This window comes from Schistocerca gregaria, chromosome 11 (assembly GCF_023897955.1).
Source record: "Schistocerca gregaria isolate iqSchGreg1 chromosome 11, iqSchGreg1.2, whole genome shotgun sequence".
Taxonomy (NCBI): domain Eukaryota; kingdom Metazoa; phylum Arthropoda; class Insecta; order Orthoptera; family Acrididae; genus Schistocerca; species Schistocerca gregaria.
Window position 1 is genome coordinate 148,167,307 of NC_064930.1, and position 22,574 is coordinate 148,189,880.

The following is a 22,574-nucleotide window of genomic DNA, read 5'->3' on the forward strand; positions in this document are numbered from 1 at the left end:
GTATCAAAATATGCGACATGAATGGCCGTTATCTTTTGATTGCATTCACTTAGAACCTTCAGTTTTTTCTACTGCCAAGGGAAAAAAATGGTTCAAATGGCGCTGAGCACTATGGGGCTCGACTCCTGTGGTCATCAGTGCCCTACAACTTAGAACTACTTAAACCTAACTAACCTAAGGACGTCACACACATCCATGCCCGAGGCAGGATTCGAACCTGCGAACCGCGAGACCACCGCGGCCGTCTACTGCCAAGGGATTGTGGACCTTAGTCATGATCATCATCATCTTGGACAGTTTCCAGTCTGTGGCTCGGTCAGTTTGGAACGTAGGCCTCTCCATCGCCCTCTGCCTTGCCACCATATCTCCGTCTTCACCTCTGTCCAGTCTTCTCCTTTCTCCTGGATGCATTCCTCCACTCCTTTCTTCCATCTGTCTCTCAGTCTTCCTTTCAGTCTCTTTCCTGCCAGTTTCATCTCGTGTATCCTCCTGGATATCCTCTTCTCCTCCATTCACTTGGCATGTCCATACCATACCAGCCTCGATTTCTCTATCTCCTCCTGCAATGGTTCCACCTTCATTAACTCTCTGATCCTCTCATTTCTTAACCTGTTTATCTTTGTCACTCCAGTACTGGTCCTCAAGAATTTCATCTCTTTAGCTTGTACTTTGCTTTTCTCTCTTCCCTCCATAACCCAGGTTTCGGATGCACATGTCAGGATCAGGACACAGTACGACCGGACCTCAGTAAGTGGCACGAATTTCAGCTCAGTGCACCCGCCTGTTCTCGAGGAAAAGGTGTTTTAATAGTCGAACGGACGAGCAGCCGAGTGATCCTGTAAGTGTTCCGTTGCTGATCGAGGTACGGAACCCTAAAAAGGTTATGTAACACCACAGAAAGTACTTCTGTTTTATAACTGGGAAGCAGTAGATGGGTTTGGATCTCAAGTTCACCTGTTATTCATGTCTGTTTGTATACATCAGTGACAAATGTTTTTATTTGTGTAAATGTATACTAGTTAGAATAAATATTTTTATCAGCCCTTCGTGACTGACAGTAATTTTAATCTACGTTTGTCGTCTGTCTTTCGAACAAATGTTTCTCGCCTGTGGTGAGTAGTTGACGCTAACTCTCGCTCGCGCTCTCCGCAGGTGATCAAGGTGGAGGGCGACCAGTACGACGTGCGCTTCTTCGGCGGGCAGCACCAGCGCGCGCACATCGAGAAGGTCCACATCCGGCCCATCTCCGTCAACATACACACCTTGCAGGTGACATCCCCAAACACTCTCGCTATGGTTTGTGAACACGCACTTTTTCGCCGAGGCGCTCTGACGAAATCTTCTCAGGGAATCAGCCGGGCGGAGTCGTGTGCAAGACGTCCCTCTCGTTAACGACTTTTTTTCAGCCGTTCACTTACGAAGATTTTGTCGGACTGTAAGGCAATTATATTGTAAAACTTTTATCTGTTACGGTATTGGAATGCTGCAGCTGTGACACATTAAGCTATTCAGAACTGACTGCGACCTGTCCCCTTTTGTGCTGTAGAACTTTTGTTTTCATCTTACTGGCTTAGCCGTGGTGCAAAGTCATGTTGTAAAACAGTGTTTATGTTCTCCACTTACTGTTTTACATAACAGTGCACGTGCTTTGCTGCAGGTAATAACTGCTGCATGTTTTGCAGGATCTAAATAAACCACCGAGTAACTTCATAAAAGAAATTCTCTGTTCTTTTATATACTGTATTTATCTTGTATGTATCCTGTAAACCATGTGGGACTTGTTACTTGCTGCAAAGTGCATCTAGTGTTGTGTAATTAATATTAATACACTCTTAAGGGGAGATGGAAGGCAATTTTTATTCCTATTATGCCATGCTATTTTACCCTTTGAATAGTTACACTTTCCAGAAGAACTGTAAGTAGTAAAAGAATGAAATTATATATATACCAGCACTTTCTCGTTCACACACACACACACACACACACACACACACACACACACACATATTCAAGCTTTCGCAACCCAAGGTTGCTTCATCAGGAAAGGTGGAAGGAGAGGGAAAGACGAAAAGATGTGGGTTTTAAGGGAGAGGGTAAGGAGTCATTCCAATTCCAGGAGCAGAAAGACTTACCTTATGGCGGGAAAACCCGGAGGCCTGGTGGATAACGGAAGTGTCGTATTCATGATCTATGGAACAAGTATTAATCTAATCTAATCTTGAAGGGCAAGTTCCCATCTCCGGAGTTCTGACAGGTTGTTGTCAGTGCGAAGTATCCAGATAACCAGGACGGTGTAATACTGTGCCGAGATGTGCTGGCCGTGCACGAAGCACGTTTAGCCACAGGGTGATCCTCATTACCAACAAACACTGTCTGCCTATGCCCGTTCATGCGAATGGACAGTTTGTTGCCGGTCATCCCCACATAGAAAGCTTCACAGTGTAGGCAGGTCAGTCGGTAAATCACGTGGGTGCTTTTTCACACGTGGCTCTGCCTTTGATCGGGTACACCTTCTGGGTTACAGGACTGGAGTAGGTGGTGGTGGGAGGCTGCACGGGACAGGTTTTACACCGGGGCAGTTACAAGGGTAGAAGCCAGAGGGTAGGGAAGGTGGTTCGGGGATTTCATAGGGAAGAAGGTTAGGTGGACAGAGGAAAGACACTTCTCGTGGAGTGCGGAGGATTTTGTGAGGGATGGATCTCATTTCAGGGCCGGATTTGAGGAAGTCGTATCCCTGCTGGAGAGCCACATTCAGAGTCTGATCTGGTCCTGGAAAGTATCCTGTCACAAGTGGGCCACTTTTGGGGTTTTTCTGTGGGAGGTTCTGGTTTTGAGGGGATGAGGAAGTGGCTCTAGCTATTTGCTTCTGTACCAGGTCGGGGGGGTAGTTGCGGGATGCAAAAGCTGTTTTCAGGTTATTGGTGTAATGGTTCAGAGATTCAGGACTGAAGCAGATTTGTTTGCCCCGAAGACCTATCTATATGCTTCAATTTACAAGTAAAATAAACATAATGCCTTTTATGATTATGAAGAAAAAAAATTCTTTCACTAGTAAAATTTAACTTTTTTGTACATTAATTATTATAAAACAGTTTCTGATTGTTTTGTGGTTCTCAATTTACTTGTAATAACTTATTACCTTCTGCAGTACCAGTTCACTAAATTTCATGTTCCTAACCCCCATTAGTTTATCAAATAATGGTACCTGAAAGTAAATAAAATGCAGTTTTGAGAAAAATCCATTTAAAGTTTGATATTGCTATTCTAGTACAGTTATTGATGAGAATTACTTACCACTAATATTTTTCTGCACCATACTGAGCATCATCTGAGTCACACTGATCTTTTCTTCTCTTGGTCCCTCTTCTTTTCTGTCTGGCTTCTTTTGTGCATTTTAAATTAGCAATACATGCTTTATGGATTCTCTCTCTATCTATTCGCACCAAGCATTTTGCAGTATTTCCACTAGATTTTCTTCCCAACAATTCCAAAACATCCAGTTTTCTAATTACACCATCATTGAAGCAAAAAATAGCATCATAAACACCAAATTTGAGGGTTGTAAGCTGAACAAATACAGTTTTCGGTAACCAGTTCCAAATGACAGAATTCACACATTCGTTAAATGAATGAATTTTGGGTTTTCCTATGAAGACATTTCTTCAACAAGGTATCTTTACAAAGGTGTCTAAATACAGGTTTAATTTCATTCATTACTGATGCAGGTAAAGAATGTTTTTGGTCATATCTGCCACTTCTCCTGTACTTTCACCAAGTGTCAGGATCATTCGGGCAAAGACTATGCACTGGATTTTCATTTGTGGAAAGTTTATGGAAAAAGATAGCCCATACAGTTTTTTTCATGGTTTCTAAATTCCCTACATTTCTTCTTATTGCCAAGCCACATTAATTCTGCAATCTATCTATTTCAAAATTTGTCAGCGACCTTTACCACCTAAATTCTTACCATCTTCCAATACTATTTTTTTTTTACTTTTCTTTCAGTCATCTTCTCAACCTGGGCCTCATTCTCTTCCGGACATGCCCACTGCACTCAAATTTAGAAATTGTGACATTAGGACCACAGGGTAGTTTTGCACATCTCTGGTCATAAGCCTTGCTGTCACAGTCCCCAGATTGCACAGAGTGTCAGGAAAACAGACATATCTCACAAAAAAATTGTCATATTTCTGTAAAACAAAAACTGTTTGATGCAGGAAATACCGGGCTTTTCAAATATCCCGAAATTGGTAGGTGTGATGTAATACACGGGCAAACAAATGATTACAGTTCCAGAAAAGCTGGGTGATTTATTCGAAAGAAAGAGCTTCAGAAATTCCGCAAGTCGATAACACGTCGCCCCCCTCCCCCCCTCCCCCCATGGTCTTTATGCGTGCAGTTATTTAGCTCGACATCGATCGACAGAGTTGTCGGATGCCCTTCTGAGGCATACCGTGCCAAATTCTGTCAGACTGACACGTCAGAGCGTCAGAATCCCGAGCAGGTGGGAGGGCCCTGCCCGTAATGGTCCAAATGTTCTCTGTCGAGGAGAGGGCCGGTGAACTCGCCGACCGAGGTAAGGTTTGGCGAGCTCGAAGAAAAGCTGTGTGGGTGTGGGTGTCGTCGTGCCTAAATGTAAGCACAGGATACCTCGCCACGAAGGCCGACAGAACGGGACACGGAATATCGAATTATGAAAGACGTACCACTCTGCTGTAAACGTGCTGCTGATGACGACCGAAGGTGTGTTACTGTGAAAAGAAGTGGCACCCCAGACCGCCATTCCCAGATGTCGGGCTCTGTGGTGGGGACAGTCAGGTTGGTACACCACTGTTGTCTGGTGCATTCCAGGAGTGTCTCTGACTTGGAGACTTATTGACTGAAGTAGAATTGTCTTCAGTGATGAGGCCCACTTTGAATAGCGTGAAGTGTCCGGAGGTGGCTCCGAAGTGACGGGATAGCTGTCGGACTGTCACCCAGCGTACATCCTGACAGCCAGGAGTGACCATCAGGGGTGCCATTTCTTTTTGTCGCAGCACCACTGCTAGCAGCAGTTTGTCGACAGTATTCCGTGCCCCGTTTTGTCGCCCTTCGTGGCGAGCCGTCCTGGCCGTATATTTCGGCAAGGTAATGTCCGTATGTACTCGGTGAGAGTTTCAGTTGCTTGTCTACGTGTTTGCAAAACCCTATGTCGGTCAGTAGTGTTACCGGATATCTCCCAGCTGTGAACTTTTGGAGCACTGCGGGCAGGGCCCTCTGACCAGTTCACGATTTTGACGATCTTTCGTGCCAGTCGGGCAGAATTTGCCCGAGTATCCCTCGGGAGGAGGTCCGACTACTCTATTAATCAGTGCCGTGCCGAGTAACTGCTTGCACGAGAGACAGGCACGGACTGACGTGTTATTGATGTTCTGTGTTTGGAAATCTGATTCTCTTGCATAAATCGTCTAAATTTTCCAAATTGTAGTCATTTGTCACACCTACCTACTTCCGTCCTATTTGAATAGTTCCTTCGCGGAACATCCTGTTTTTTGTCTTAATAGTATAATTAATATCAAATAATTTTCTTGGAGACGTGTTCTGTCTGTGGAACTATACGAAAAGGATTTGTTTTATACCGTTCGTGTTTCACCTCTTGCTCCTTTTATGAAGCATCTTCAGTGACCTGCAATACGTGTTTGTTTTATTTATATAATGATTCTAGAGCAAAAAAAAAAAAAAAAAAAGTTCGCAGTTCCCTCCTCCTCAAAATTCCTCCTGTTTCCCAGAGGAGACTGTACCACACACTATCTATGCAAACAAATGTTAATGTAATAAAGGGAAACATTCCACGTGGGAAAATTAACTAAAAACAAAGATGATGTAATTTGCCAAACGAAAGTGCTGCCATGTTGATAGACACACACACACATACACACACAATTCAAGCAGAGGGAAGGTGAGGGAAAGACGAAAGGATGTGGGTTTTAAGGGAGAGGGTAAGGAGTCATTCCAATCCCGGGAGCGGAAAGACTTACCTTAGGGGGAAAAAGGGACAGGTATACACTCTCCCTCTCTCTCGCGCACGCGTGCGCATACTCATGCACACACGCACTCATGCACACACGCACTCATGCGCGCGCGCACTCATGCGCGCGCGCACTCATGCGCGCGCGCACTCATGCGCGCGCGCACTCATGCGCGCGCGCACTCATGCGCGCGCGCACTCATGCGCGCGCGCACTCATGCGCGCGCGCACTCATGCGCGCGCGCGCACACACACGCAATATCCATCCGCATGTGCACAAACACAAGCAGACACTTGTAAAGGCAAAGAGTTTGGGCAGATATGTCAGTCGAGGCGGAAGTACAAAGGCAAAGATGTTGTTGAATGACAGGTGAGGTACAAGAGGCGGCAACTTGAAATTAGCGGAGGTTGAGTCCTGGTGGGTAACGGGAAGACAGGATATACTGAAGGACAAGTACCCATCTCTGGAGTTCTGACAGGTTGGTGTTAGTGGGAAGTATCCAGATAACCCGTACGGTGTAACACTATACCGAGATGTGCTGGCCGTGCACCGAGGCATGATTAGCCACAGGGTGATCCTCATTACCGACAAACACTGTCTGCCTGTGTCCGTTCGTGCAAATAGACAGTTTGTTGCTGGTCATTCCCACATAGAAAGCTTCACAGTGTAGGCATGTCAGTTGGTAAATCACGTGGATGCTTTCACACGTGGCTCTGCCTTTGATCGTGTACACCTTCCGAGTTACAGGACTGGAGTAGGTGGTGGTGGTGGGAGGGTGCACGGGACAGGTTTTACACTGGGGGCGGTTACAAGGGTAGGATCCAGAGGGTAGGGAACGTGGTTTGGGGATTTTATAGGGATGAACCGAGAGGTTACGAAGGTTAGGTGGACGGCGGAAATACACTGTTGGTGAAGTGGGGAGGATTTCGTGAAGGATGGATCTCATTTCAGGGCAGGATTTGAGGAAGTTGTGTCCCTGCTGGAGAGCCACATTCAGAGTCTGATCCAGTTCCGGAAAGTGTCCTGTCACAAGTGGGGCACTTTTGGCATTCTTCTGTGGGAGGTTCTGGGCTTGAGGGGGTGAGGAAATGGCTCGGGTAATTTTGCTTCTGTACCATGTCGGGAGGGTAGTTGCGGGTGCGAAAACTGTTTTCAGGTTCATGGTGTAAAGGTTCAGGGATTCCAGATTGGAGCAGATTCGTTTGCCACGAAGACCTAGGCTGTAGGGAAGGAGCGTTCGATGTGAATGGGTGGCAGCTGTCAAAATGGAGGTACTGTTGCTTTTTGGTGGGTTTGATGTGGACGGATGTGTGAAGCTGGCCATTGGACAGATGGAGGTCAACGTCAAGGAAAGTGGCATGGGATTTGGAGTAGGACCAGGTGAATCTGCTGGGACCAAAGCAGTTGAGGTTGGAGAGGAAATTCTGGAGTTCTTCTTCACTGTGAGTCCAGATCATGAAGATGTCATCAATAAATCTGTACCAAACTTTGGGTTGGCATGCCTGGGTAACCAAGAAGGCTTCCTCTAAGCGACCCATAAATAGGTTGGCGTACAAGGGGGCCATCCTGGTACCCGTGGCTGTTCCCTTTAATTGTTGGTAGGTTTGAAAGTGAAGAAGTTGTGAGTCAGGATGAAGCTGGCTAAGGTAATGAGGAAACAGGTTTTAGGTAGGGTAGCATGTGATTGGTGTGAAGGGAAGTGCTCCATCGCAGCGAGGCCCTAGACGTGCGGAATATTTGTGTACAGGGTAGTGGCACATCTTGGCAGTGTTACACCGTCCGGGTTATCTGGATACTTCCCACTGACACCAACTTATCAGAACTCCGGAGATGGCAACTTGTCCTTCAGTATATCCTCTCTTCTCGATATCCACCAGGCCTCAACCTCCGCTAATTTCAAGTTGCCGCCGCTCATACCTCACCTGTCATTCAACAACATCTTTGCCTCTGTACTTCTGCCTCGACTAACATCTCTGCCCAAACTCATTGCCTTTACAAATGTCTGCTTGTGTCTGTATATGTGCGGATGTGTGTGTGTGTGTGTGTGTGTGCGTGTGTGTGTGTGTGCGCGCGCTTAAACCAACATCCTTTCGTCTTTCCATCTCCTCCCCTTTCTCCTGATGAAGCAACTGTTGGTTGTGAAATCTTGAATTTTGTGTGTGTGTTTGTGTCTCTGTCAACATGCCAGCCCTTTTGTTTGGTAAGTTACATCATCTTTGTTTTTAGTTACAAACAAATGTTAAACTACATATAGACACTACACAACAATATCAGTTGGGTGAAAAACACAGAATGACAGTTGGCAGCACTGTATACGGTAAACACATTCAGCCAAGACACAGTGAAAGTGAATGTCTTCATAAACAGCAAGTTTACAAAGGCCAGCTAAATACAACACAAAAAATCAAATACTAATTTTACCTTATGGAATTTTCACTCGAAAATCTGTGCCATCTGTAACAGTATAACAAAAACTGTATTATAGTAGCATTTTTAGTGTAACTGTATAAGGGTCATTCAGAAAGTAAAGAATGTTTTGTTTTGACAAAACGGAGTGATTTCGACATTCGCAGAATCAAAAAATTACTCGAGCAATGGCTGTCTGTTTTAAATATTGACAGAGAATATATTATTGGAAACTGAAGTGTCTGTTATACATCTTTTGTGTTTATTAAGCTTTTTGAAAAACATTACAAAATTATGCACCAACCTAACATTTTTAGTGGTATAGACCAAGTAGAAAACATTCCACATGACAGTCTAATTTTTATTGTTTACAGACATACAGTTTTTAGAATGTATCCTAAACAAATGTGCGCAGAAAGTGTTAAGCAAAGACATTTAATAATTTCAAAGTTGTTTTTCATAAATTCCACATCAGACATCAGTGCAGTTCCAAATTATCTTGACAACACTTAAAAACGAACTACCACTGCCGACTGACCTCCGACCTCTGTACTCGTTTAGTTTGTCAACAGCTATGACCTGATACAGTAGATCACTGCTTAGCTGTGCAACTTTAAAATGTGTGACAATATAGACGATCTCGCCACATGTGAGGTGTACAGTGTTTTCCACTTTTTAAATGCATTAAAAGTCTGACCCTTTGAAATTTATAGACAGGTAATAAGATTAACGGTAATGTGACGAACGAAGTGTCAGTTCGGAAGTGGCGTATCACATCTAATGGTGGACGGAAGAATGTTCGCGATAAAAATCACTCTGGGGCAGGCCCTCTGTGGTGACTGACTGACTTAGAGTGAGGATTGAAACAAAAATCCAAGCAGACAGATGTTTCACAGTTAGTGAACTGCAGTGGCCTACTGTCGGACACCTCAGTGGATTCGCTGAGCCATTAAAAAACGAGCAGTGTGGACTGCTAGCCGGTGGAGTCATCCTCCTCCATTATAATTCACGTCCACATGCAGCGGGAGTGACACGAGACTTGCTTCATTGGGAAATGTGTGATCATCCACTGTACAGTATTGACTTAGCCTCAAATGATTCACTCATTCCCCAAATTGAAAGGTTGTGTAGCCTACATTACAGTGACAGTGATTATGAATTCTAATCTTACTGTTCCGAGTATTTTCTTGACACCTGTCTCAATCTGTTACTAAGCGGGCGCCGAAGACCTTGCTGTTGTGCACCCAAAAAATGTACTACTACTACTATTACTATGAATTTTAGGAAGTTGTTAATCAGTTGTTCACAAATTTGATGACAACGGAGCATGTATGAGGCATAGAAAAGGCGCTAAAATGGTTTGACAGTGACTGCAGAAAACTAGCTTAGGTATAGAATTGTACGTAAAATACAGTTTTGTTTAATTACATCAAATAAAAATTTGTGCAAGAAAAAGGTTTTTACTTCCTAAATTACTTTCGTGCAATAAAGTTCAATATACAATAATTATTGTGCGTATATGTGAAATAGTCTTTTATTAAAGATGATTGAAAATGCTTAATAAATAAAAAGAAGTGAATGTGTGTGACATTTAGTAGCACGTGCGGACTGCATCTCCAAAAACTTAGAAGCAACCGAGGAATGACAAAACACGTTGATGAAAATCCCTACGAATCAGTGAAAAATCTTTGAGAACTGTACTATGTGATGAGCTGCTAGACGACTTGAAACCAGTGATGGGGAAATTAAAAGTCTACTATAACAAAGGGTGACTGGCTGCTCATTTGTGAAAACCTTTAAATTATTTTGTAATTTAGAATAAGTTAATGTTTTTCTCACATGTCCTGAGGTCAATGTGATGCACTTGCCGGCTGTCAGAAGTCCTCTCCATTCCTGCATGAGGCCTGCAACTCCCTCCGCCCCTTACTCCTTGACCTTCCACAATTTTCAGTACTTTGCCTCATAATAATATTAAATAGGAAACACATCCTAATGTTTCGCAAAATTATATTTATTCGATCACAAACTGTGTTTCGGCTTTGTGGGTCCTCACCAGCTGACAAGAGTGAAGCACCCGGCAGGTGAGGGAGAAGTAAAATGAGCCTGTATGGCTCGAGAGGGCACACGATGTTAATTTGGTGATAGTGGAGTGAAGTGAAATTTAGAAGGGACGTATTTGGTATGAGCCCACTCACCAGTATAATGTCAAACCTATGCCGGTCTAGGTCTAGGTGGATAGGTGGATGCATTTATTCGGTTATATTCTGTTTTAAAAAGCTGTCGCGTCCTCTTATGGGACAAGTCCGCACACGGCTGTCGTAACGGGTCCTCGGTATTCCGGATATTGCCACCGGCACGGAGTTGACGTCGCAACCGGTGCAGCACACGCGCAATCGGAGACGGACGTGGGGATCTCGCCGTCCACGGGAGTACCTCTACGTTACGCGGCCGGTCCGTAGCGACGTGTGCACGTGTGGAAAAGCACAGTCCTATCGAAAAGTGACACTGCAATAGTATCGCATTAGAGGTAACGTGCGAGGATGCGGAATGTCCTCTACGTTCCCTCGTGCCGTCAGTCTCCCTCGAACACTACCGGCCGTGACCCGAAGTGGAGCCCTACGGCTGCCCACACGGTGTTGTGAGGGGTAATACTGCCTCTCCTCTTCAGTCTGATGGAAGAATGGGATATCTCCCCAGGTCACTGCCAGACTCACCGACAAGGGTCATCCGGGATAGTGCGGTGCTGAACACAGTGCACTGCCATTCCTCAGTGGTCCGATTTCCCAGTTGTGGCGCAGTTCCAAGTGTAGCTATATACACTACTGGCCATTGCGGAGTATAATTTTAGATGTAGATGTAAAATTGCTACACCACTAAGATGATGTGCTACAGACTTGAAATTTAACTGACAGGAAGAAGATGCTGTGATACTCAAATGATTAGCTTTTTACAGCATTCACACAAGGTTGGCGCCGGTGGCGACACCTACAACGTGCTGACGTGAGGAAAGTTTCCAACCGATTTCTCATATACAAACAGCAGTTGCTGTTGCCTGGTGAAACGTTGTTGTGATGCCTCGTGTAAGGAGGAGGAATGCGCACCATCACATTTCCGACTTCGATAGACGTCGGATTGCGATTGTGGTTTATCGTATCGCGACATTGCTGCTCGCGTTGTCAAGGTCCGACTGTTAGCAGAATATGGAATTGGTGGGTTCAAGAGAGTAATACGGAACGCCGTGCTGGATCCCAACAGCCTCGTATCACTAGCAGTCGAGATGACAGGCATCTTATCCGCACGGCTGTAACGGATCGTGCAGCCACGTCTCTATCCCTGAGTCAACAGATGGGGACGTTTGCAAGACGACAACCATCTGCACGAACAGTTCAACGACGTATGCAGCAGCATGGACTTTCAGCGCAGAGACCGTGGCTGCGGTTACCCTTGACGCTGCATCACAGACAGGAGTGCCTGAGATGGTGTACTCGATGAGAAAGCTGGGCGCACGAAAAGCAAAATGTCATTTTTTCAGGTGAATCCAGATTCTGTTAACAGCATCATGATGGTTGCCACCGAGTTTGGCGATATCGCGGTGAACGCACACTGGAAGCGTGTATTCATCATCGTCATACTGGCGTATCACCCGACGTGATGGTATGCGGTGCCATCAGTTACATGCCTCGGTCACCTCTTGTTTGCATTGATGGCACTTTGAACAGTGGACATTACATTTCAGATGTGTTCAGACTCGTGGCTCTACCCTTCATTCGATCCCTGCGAAACCCTACATTTCAGCAGGATAATGCATGACCGCACGTTGCAGGTGCTGTACCGGCCTTTCTGGATAGAGAAAATGGTCGACTGCTGCCCTGGCCAGCACATTTTGCAGATCTCTCACAACTGGAAACGTCTGGTCGACAGTGGCCGAGCAACTGGCTCGTCACAATACGCCAGTCACTGCTCTTCATGAACTCTGGTATGCTGTTGAAGCTGCATGCGCAGCTGTACCTGTACACGCCATCCGAGCTCTGTTTGACTCAATGCCCAGGCGTATCGAGGCTGTTATTACGGCTAGAGATGGTTGTTCTGGGTACTGTTTTCTCAGGATCTATGCACTCAAATTGCTTGAAAATGTAGTCACATGTCAGTTCTAGTATAATATATTTGTCCAACAAATACCCGTTTAACATCTGCATTTCTTCTTGGTGTAGCAACTTCAATGGCCAGTAGTGCATTTTGCATTAACAGCAGTGTTTGTGTGGGACGGTAATTCCCTAGTTAGGCTGCAGCTGCAGCTGCTTCCCGGTGTTGCTGGATGACACAGAATGTTGCTGGGACTCCATTACTTCTTCTCGGATGGAGCCACAAGTGTGGAGTAGTGCCCACTACGTCACGGCACTCCTCCCTCGTGGTGGTCATACCCGGTCGACCGGAAACTTCACGAGTGTGCCCGCCTCGGTGTTCCCGTGCAGTCCAGTGTCTGGTCACTGTCACGTCCGAATGGCCCAGAAATCTGGGTATCACTTTATGCGACTGGCGGGCCGAATAGACATGCACAGTGAGGCTCTGCCAAACTGTGTTTGGTGTCGATAATACGCTCACCGAAGTACGTGGCATCTCTATCGACAGAGATGCTTCACCTAGACCGGCAGATGGGCTAAGTAAGCATCGGTTGTCCTGCAAAAGCCTATTACAAACGTTTCAAGAACTGCTATTGAGTGACAAATCCGGGAATACATTATGACCCCATTGTAGTATACAGAGAAGTTGCAGGATTAGAAAATTGCAGCGAAATGCAGGAAGATCTGCAGCGGATATGCACTCGGTGCAGGGAGTGGCAACTGACCCTTAACATAGACAAATGTAATGTATTGTGAATACATAGAAAGAAGGATCCTTTATTGTATGATTATATGACAGCAGAACAAATTCTGGTAGCAGTTACGTCTGCAAAATATCTAGCAGTATGCGTGCGGAACAATTTGAAGTGGAATGATCATATAAAATTAATTGTTGGTAAGGTGTGTGTCAGGTTGAGATTCGTTGGGAGAGTCCTTAGAAAATGTAGTCCATCAACAAAGGAGGTGGCGTACAAAACACTCGTTCGACCTATGCTTGAGTACTGCTCATCAGTGTGGGATCCGTACCAGGTTGGGTTGACGGAGGAGATAGAGAAGATCCAAAGAGGAGCGGCGCGTTTCGTCACAGGGCTATTTGGTAAGTGTGATAGCGTTACGTAGATGTATAGCAAACTCTCTTGCAGAGGCACTCTGCATCGTGGTGTAGCTCGCTGTTCAGGTTTCGAGAGGGTGCGTTTGTGGATGAGGTATCGAATATTTTGCTTTCCACTACTTATACGTCCCGAGGGGATCACAGGAAAGGGAGGTAATGACAGTTGCACATTAAGTGCCCTCTGCCACACAGCGTTGGGTGGCTTGCAGAGTATAAATGTAGGTTTAATTTGGTAACTTCAGCTCGTCCAGGTACTGTGTTTGATCTGGAGTATAGATACACAGTCGAGTCACATTAATGTTACTGCTGCCCATGTTTGACGTCAGCATCCAATAGCCGGTCACAGGCGGCAGGTGGTAGCATGATCAGTGGATTGCACGTAAAGCGTGTCGAGGGGGAGGGAGGCGGTGAAAACATTAGTCATTGTGGAAATGGAGTGATTCACCTGACATCCTAACAGGCACGTTCCGTGGCTTTCGGACCAAAGGAGAAAGCATTCCCAAAATGGCTCTGCTTAATGTATGGCAAAATTGTGCTGTCCGAAGCTGGCACCGAGGTGACGGTGGCATACCACAGTAAATAGATGGCGGGGGTCAACGACAGCTGCCTAGGTGAGTAAGGGGAATAGACGTGCGACTGTCGAGCAACTGGACACCGAGACGCCACTGACATTCTCCTCGGTGAACAGTGCCGCATACGGGCGTGCGCAGCAGACACCCGGTCTGTGAGCCGGTGCCGACTGACGTCCGTCGGCGACAGAGGCCGGAATTCGCACACCAGTACTGCAACTGCACGTCCGCGGAGTGGCAGTCTCGGACAAATCGTGGTTTATTCTCTGTCGGGGAGAAGGTTGTCCGCACTTACTGCGTGAAATGTCTGAAAGCAGACACCCAGTTTGCAGAAAGCGGCATTACAGTCCGGAGAATGTTTTCACGGCATTCTCTGGGTGTGCACGTGGTTCTCGAAAGCATGGCGGATTGGCACAGATAGGCATCAATCCTCGCGGTCCACCCCTATGAGCGGTCAGTTTCTTCCTCGGTACGGTGGCATCGAACAGCAGGACAGTGCGACACGCCACACGGCTTACAGTGTACGTACGTTATTTGAATGGCACGGGGAGTTTACTGTGCCCGCCTGGCTATCGGACTTCCCGTTTTTGAGCCCAGTCGAGAACCTGTGGGCCTACCTCGAAAGGGCGGTCGGCGTCACAGACCCTCGGGTGAGAAACCTGGTGCAGCTGGCCACGGCATCGGACAGGGTGTCGCCCCACGTCCCTGTCGGCATCTTCCAGAATGTCACTGACACTCTTCTTGCAGAAGATGGTTGTTCGCGCTTTTGACAGGTTGTCTTATTAATGCGACTGGACAGTGTATTTTGTACTATATCTGTCCTCCCATTTTGTCATTGACTCTGACATTCACCGTTATTGTTTCTCACTCTGCGAAGTGTATCTGGGAGTATGATTGTTTAGTAGTGGTGTAGTCTGCATTTCGTGGAAAGAAATTTCTTGTTATAACAGTTCTATGCAGTTGTGTAGCGTTTTGACAGTTTTTTGCTAGAGTTTTGTTACTCATTTCGCCACTGCGTGTGTTTCTAGTAAGTTCACCTAATTACCTGAAATGTTGAACTTGAATGATTTTCCTATACCTTGTCACATTTGCAGCGTCGGTGTCGATACAGGGCGAGTCGTGAAGTTTTCCCCCGGTTGCTGGAGGTTATTCCTTAGTTATTGGGAACAAAAAAGTAAGCACAGTAACATGATCAGATCCGTAACTGAGGAGCTACAACAGGGTTCCAAAACAGTGCCACGGTTTATGGAGCACTACACTTGTGTTCACAGGACACACGATCAGTCTTAGACAGACAAGTGCAGTGAGTGGTACATTTGCATAATAACCACGTTGTTGATACTGCAGTCACTGTGTACTGTTATTGGCTCCTGCGCACAGTACACTTTGCGATTCTGTGCAATATTGCAGGAGTATGGAGAGATGGTGTACATTTTGGGCTTCTGTGATGTTAAGGGAGAAGCTGCTGTTGCCAAATATGACCGTCTGTATCCTAATTGTAGGATTCTGAGTGTCAAAACGTTTAGTGGATCGTATCGGACGTTCCTAGAAACTGGTATTCTTCCCAGTATGAAAGACATCGTGACTTTCGGGAAGAGGAACACATTCTTAATTCAGTAGAGCGCAGTCCACATTCGAGTAAGAGATGGGTAGCTACCAGATTGAACGGTTCACAATCTAAGGTGTGTAGGATTCTTCGTGAGGATGGACTGTATCCTTTTCATGTGTGAAATGTTTACCAATGACCCACACAATTTTGCCAACTGTATGCACTTTTGTAACTGGTTAAATGGAAATCGGCAGCTTTATAATGTTCAGTGATGAGGCAACCTTTACAAGAGATGCCATCAACAACATGCATAACATGCGTGTCTGGGCAGACGAAAATCCCTGTACCACAATAGTATCTCAGTTTCATCGCAGATTCAGTGTCAGTGTCTGGTGTGGTGTTGTGTATGGCCAGTTACTGGGGCTGTTTATACTCCCGGGAAATTTAAATGGTCAGATGTACGGAAACTTTTTACAAGAAGACTTACTGCAGCTTCTGGAATATGTCCTTCTGCAAGCAAGACGCCACATGGACATCCAACATGACGGTGCCTGCACATTTCCACCGTGTGGCAACGGCTTATCTTAATCAACAATTCACAAGTCGACAGACAGGTTGCAGTTGCCCTACTGACTGGCCTGCTGGACCCCATGATGTAACACCCCTATATTGCTGCATCTGGGGGTGGATGAAAGATGTCGTGTACCAAGTTAAGGTGGAAACACAAGAAGAATTGTTAAAATGCCTTTCTGATGTCGCAACGTCAATAAGGAATGAGCTTGTGAAACTATGAAATGCTACTTGCGCGGTTCACTCCCGTGCGAATCTTTGCCTTCAAATGCAGACAGGAAATTCTGAACACTTGCATTAAACCTGCTCTGAATGCAAGACACTGCTACAAAATTGTTTAAATTAATTATGATGTGCTTTTTTTATATTGGAACCCTTTGATTAAAGTTTTTGTCTGTCATTTTCCTGAGCTTTTCAATTACTGTAGCTCCTTAATTACGGATCTGATCCCATTATTTTATTTACATTTTTTGTTCTAAATAACCTAAGGAATACTCTACAGAAACCGGAGGAAAACGTCTTGACTCACCCCGAATATATACTCTCCCTTCTCGTAGGAGATTTTGAGAACTATTCTGACACACACATCGTGAACCGACGGTGTGTCTGGCTTCACTGGTTTTCCTGGTCGTTACTACTAGCCGTCGGCAAAGGCGAGATTGAGGATAATATTGCTTTTATTTTTTGTCTCTATTTATTCCAGGCATTTCTTGTTATATTTTGGTAGTTAACATGTCCACGTAAATGTCAGTGTCCATGATAGACTTGCTGATGAAGTAGTTAAAGTTCGCACCACACATTGAACTCGGGACTCACTCTTCAGTTCACATGTAACACGAGAATGCCCCGATCCCCAAATACAAATTTTATGACGGTTCAGTTAGACAGTGTGTGAAGAATTGTGTCATTGGAGAAACAAATATTTTCCGTAACGTCTTTGCGTGTGTCAGTCGTGACGAGCTTCTCTAGTGCAAACTTTCCGTGCGAGTTTGGTTTGTCTGCATTAGAGTGAGAAGCAGTTCCACCCTGTAGGCATAAAGACGTAACTTCTCAACGGGAGAAGTAATGGAAGCAGTAGGCTTTTCAATTCCCTGTCTCAACTCGGGCAAATCATTAGATAGTGGGGTGGAATGTAGACACGATCTTTTATAAAGCCCCAAAGGGAAATAAAAAATAAAAACATCATGTGTTGTGAGGTCAGGCGAATGTGGAGGCCAGTGGAAAATAGCTCTATTGTATTGACCAGAACTTCCACTCCAACAGTTACGGACTAACAAGGGAAGGCTTCATCCAAAGGCAACCAATTCGGCTCAAATTTGGCACATCACTTGTGTACAACCTCAAAGAAGGACTCTTACAATATTTCAATTTAACCCCCCCCCCCCCCCCCCCCAAAGATTATGATGAGCCATTGAATCAAAATTGGCAGGATCAATAGATAATTGTAAATAGAGCATTCTTCATCATCCGGTATGGAGTCCACAAATATGTACTTTTCCAGAAATTGAGGAAAGAAACCTTTACTGCTGCTTCTTATTTACTCACACACTAAACAGTTTTCGGAGAGAATGTCGATAGCGTGACAGTCCAGTCGAGGTAACTGGCTGGGAAGCGGAGAACCCGTGTTCAAATCTCGAGGAAACTACGATTTTCCTATTTTTTAAATTTTAGTTTTTTGTATGGGAAATTTGTAGGGACAGGAGGGTTAATAAGGTAGGCAAACTAATTTCCCATACGATGTGAATTAGTACAAAATTAAACTTTTCAGCTTTGTCACATGAAAACAACTTGGAGTAAGAGTGCTGCGAATTCCTCGCGAGGGACTACAGACGGCCAACCACGCGGCACTTGTTTACAGCGAGGCGTGCGGGGAGAGTTACCTGTCCCGGTTGCCCGTTCGTCGTGTCCTAGTTCTGACCGCAAACAGTGAGGGTGCCCAACGCAAACCTTATAGTAGTCAGTCAGAAAGAGTTGTTTTCCGTAAAAGGGCTGCCGTGAACATCGAGGATACGCGTAATGATTTTTCCTCGTTAATCCGTTAAGTAAATAAAATGTGTTTTGTGAAAGAATACAGTGATCTTATGTAAATAACATATGACTTGTACTGTATGTAGCTTGTGATAATTAGCTTTTCAGTTTATCCCGTAGTAACTAGTTGTTGTTTGTTGTGTCGTATCTTTAAGTTGCACAATCTGAATAATCGAGGATGTACACTCTTCGACTCACGCTGAAATATGTTGTCGGGAGCCTTTCACAGATGACGGTAAGCGGGAAGCTACAGACGCTGTGTTTTGGTTTGTAAAAGTGTTGCTAGACAGATGTATTAACAATGCACTACCGGAAGCAGGCAGCGATTTTTGGAGCTGACGAACGAAATTACTTTTGTCAATACTGAATGACTATACTGTGAAGGTGAAGCAGAAAGTGATCAGTGTAAGATATCATGACCGGTGAATCCCAAAATGGTCATAACACTTTGGAAATGTCTATGTCGCAAGCAGTCTGTGCTTCATCTGTTCCCGATGAATATTACGAACGTGTTACTAAATGATTGAAATAAGACGCCATACCCCTTGAACTAAAAGTAAAGGCAGTAGTGCTAGCCAGGAATTGTCCAAATTGCACCCTACAAACACTGCAAAAGAATGGAGCAACAACAGCCCTGAAAAGGAAGAAGGATCTAAAAATGTGGAAAAATGATATTGTTAAAGAGGGACAAGATATGATGAATAAGTGGACATAGGAACAATTTATCGAATCTCATCATCGTAACGAGAATGTAACAAGAATACTCCAGGAGTGGGCTGCAGGAGCAGCGCTTCAGTATATGACCGACAAGGATTTTATGTTCATCATTATCCTGGGCAAGGAATTTCAAATCGGAATATAAAATTTGTCAACGGACATCACTAAATACGTCTCCCACAATGAGGTAGAACATTTAGAAGATACGCAGAAAGTGGTGGCTCTTTTCAGCACGCAAATGGCGTCACTTGTGACCAGTTCTAATTGTGATTACGAGATCGACACCGATCGAAGGAACTCTTGCCGCAGTTGGTAGTAAAAACAAACTTAACACATTCATACTCGGCGCAATATGCCATCACACCCTCTGGAAAAGTGTTTCCTAAGGTTTTCCTGTGTTTCCAAGAAACTAATGTTGCATTTGGTCTTCAGGTTATAGAAGAGGTCAATCGTTTAAGCGACTCATTGAAAAATGTTTACATTACCTGCTCCAAATCTGGGAAACTGACGAATGCGATTTACGGAACATTTCTTGAGAACATTTCAAACCCATATGTTTCTGATACCAAGTTTTGTCTAATATTGGATTCCTGGAGTGGACAAATTAATACTACAATAAACGACACAATGTTTGTAGATGGCGAGGGTCTGTCGACGTGCACAGCAAAAGTAATACCGCCAAACTGTACATCTGTATGCCAATTGTGTGATGTTTATTTCTATCGCCAGGTTAAAAACTTTATTTCCAGGCTTCAGAACTGCATTGTGCTTCTGGAAACCCAACGGGAATTGCACAACCGCACAGATGCAATAACTATTCACAGCATAATTCATAACCAACTTTCAGCACCAATTTTTCAGGCAATGATATCGTATGTGTGATACACCACAAAATTAATTCCCAAAAAAAAAACATATTTTTAAATATAAAAAAGTTTGTCTTCTACTGACTCTTTGGAAGGAACAGTGTAGCTTTTGAAAGACTGCATTCATTAGATGTTCTTGGTGCCAAGAGTATATTTGTTTCGAATGTTTATATAAGTACCACCCATCTAGTTATTTGAAGAAAAATGGGGACACGTACAGTGACTGGTAGAGCCATTGTAAAGTGACCAAGAGTAACATTATAGTTGCTTACTATCCCAATAGGTTTCAGAAATTTATTTGCCTACCTTTTTATTATTCCTTATTGATTTATTTACCTTATTAACCCTCCTATCTCTATCAGTTGATGTATGGGAAAATACAAACGAGAAGAATAACATCCACTAGGTTTCCTCGAGATTCAAGTGTGGGTTCTCCATTTCGCAGCCAGTTACCTTGGCCATTGCGCTATCTGCGACAAGGCTTAAAAGTTTGTTTACTAATTCACGTCGTTTGGGAAATTAGTTTGCCTAAGTTATTACTATTATTATTCCGTTTTGAGTTGCATACCTCATTAACCTTCAAGCCCTATGAATTCTGATACAAAAAAACTACAATTTAAAAAAATGAAAACCGTATAGTTTCCTCGAGATTTGAACCCCGGTTCTCAGCTTCCCAACTAGGTACCTCGGCCATTGCGCTATCGGCGCTCTCCCTGAAAAACATTTACCGTGTGGATACATAAGTGACTTGTAAAAGATTCTTTCCTCGATTTCTGGAAAAGTATACTTTTGTGGACCCCACACATACTCGTAAAAATTATCTATCGATCCCGCCAATTTTGCGTTGATTGCTTGTCGTAACCTTTACGGGTGATTTTTCTTAAAAACGTAAGGGTGTTGAGCCAAAATATCTTAAACAGTCCTTTGTTTTAGGTTGTTCACAAGTGAACTGCCAAATTTGAGCCGAATCGGTTGGCCGTGTCTGAAGCCTTCCCCTTGTAAGACGTTCCAACCCGTATTGTACAAAGAGTTGCAAGTGGGGGAGGGGCTCCACCTTGTTATGAAATAAAGTTTTCAGCGTCACCTTGTAATTGGGGAAAGAGCCACTCTTGCAATACATCAGTTGAGTAACATCCATTAAAGTGGCTTCAGGGGGAAAACAATGGTCCAATACCTGACAGAACATAGCACAGAAAATGTTTACTTTTGGAGATTCCATTGATGATGATAGAGTTCGTGAGGACAGTATGACATTGTGGTTATTTACTTTTCCACTTACATGGAAGTTGTCTTTTCACTGAACATGACACAACCGAGATGGTCATCTTACTGCTGGAATATTTTACTTGCAAAGTCACAACATATGCGATACTCGACTGACTTCGAAGTGTGTACCAACCGTAACTCGTATGGACGCCTGTGTAAACGTTTTTGTAAAACCTCCCACACTTGTGCACCAACCTAATATCCGGTTGTTTCAAATCAACTATACCGTCGGCAGATGATTTTCCCACAAGGGGGATTGCAATTAAACATTAGATGGATTGCATGTTGAACTGAAATTACTGTACACTCTTAGCAAACAGCAGAATACAAAATGCTCGATGCTGTGGGGTTGCAATTTGTGTATGTGGCATTGCAAGTTGGTAAACGACATTAAGTGTGGTTATCTAAAGCTGTGGGAGTTAAAGATTAACTGTGTTCTCAAATCAAAATTGTAAACTGCCCACAACAGATACTATTAAAATTTATAACTCGGTCATTCTATTATGCCAACGGCCTGCTGTAGTGGTAACGCAAGTTCCTGTCAGACTACGAAAGTTAAGTGCCGGTGGCTCGGTTACCAGACAGAGGGGTGACCGACCGGGTCGGCCGAGCACTGTCAGCAGGCGAGGTGCTCGAGGCCCTTCCGAGGCAAATCGAGGAGCTACTCGAGTGAGAAATCGTGGCTCCGGCCTCGAAAACTGACAGTGGCCAGGATGGCTTTATGCTGACCACATACCCCTCCCCGACTGCATCGAGTGATGCCTATCGGCCGAGGACGGCACCGCGGTCGGTCGGTGTCATCGGGCCTTCTGAGGCCTGTTTGGATGCAGTAGTGAGTTTTTAGGCACTATTTTTGGACATACTGTACTGTGTAACACATGAATTTGAACTGGCACGACTGTCTCGCTAAATTTTTCCACAACCTCAGGTGAAGCGCACGTCGTCGTGGAACAAGGCGTGCGAGGAGCTGCGCCGCCACCAGGAGCTGCTGAAGAAGCTGGAGAGCAAGGGGCGGCAGGCGTCGTCGAGCGAGGACGAGGACGACGACGAAGACGAGGAGGAGGAGTCGAGCGAGGAGGTATGTGTGCTTGCTACGTCTGTTCCCCAAGTACAATAGAAGCTGTAACCCTGCCACGACCTTCAGTATATGATGCGATCGAATGATAGGGTATGCAAGTAATAATTAACTTGCAAATGGATACACTGCCCCGATGATGGATCAGTATAACGTTTTCGTAATTATAAAGATTAATTTGTCATTAGTTGAAGAAACTCCAGTTAAGTAAAATTTTAATTATATAAAGAAATAAGATTGTCGTTAGTCAAGAAGTGGACAGTTAATTCTTGAAACCAGTTGCTCTCG

The 22,574-nt window shown here is 44.6% G+C and overlaps 1 protein-coding gene across 4 annotated transcripts in view; it reads left to right on the forward strand.

The window, feature by feature from the left end:
- LOC126294984 (zinc finger MYND domain-containing protein 11-like) overlaps window positions 1-22,574 on the forward strand; it is a 212,027-nt gene that overhangs the window by 149,445 nt on the left and 40,008 nt on the right. For 3 of the 4 annotated variants that reach the window (XM_049987217.1, XM_049987218.1, XM_049987220.1), the window contains 2 exons: window positions 1,153-1,296; window positions 22,140-22,289. In XM_049987217.1, coding sequence (XP_049843174.1) covers window positions 1,153-1,296; window positions 22,140-22,289 — 294 coding nt within the window. The remainder of the gene's footprint in view (window positions 1-1,152; window positions 1,297-22,139; window positions 22,290-22,574) is intronic. The other variant, XM_049987219.1, reaches the window with a different exon arrangement.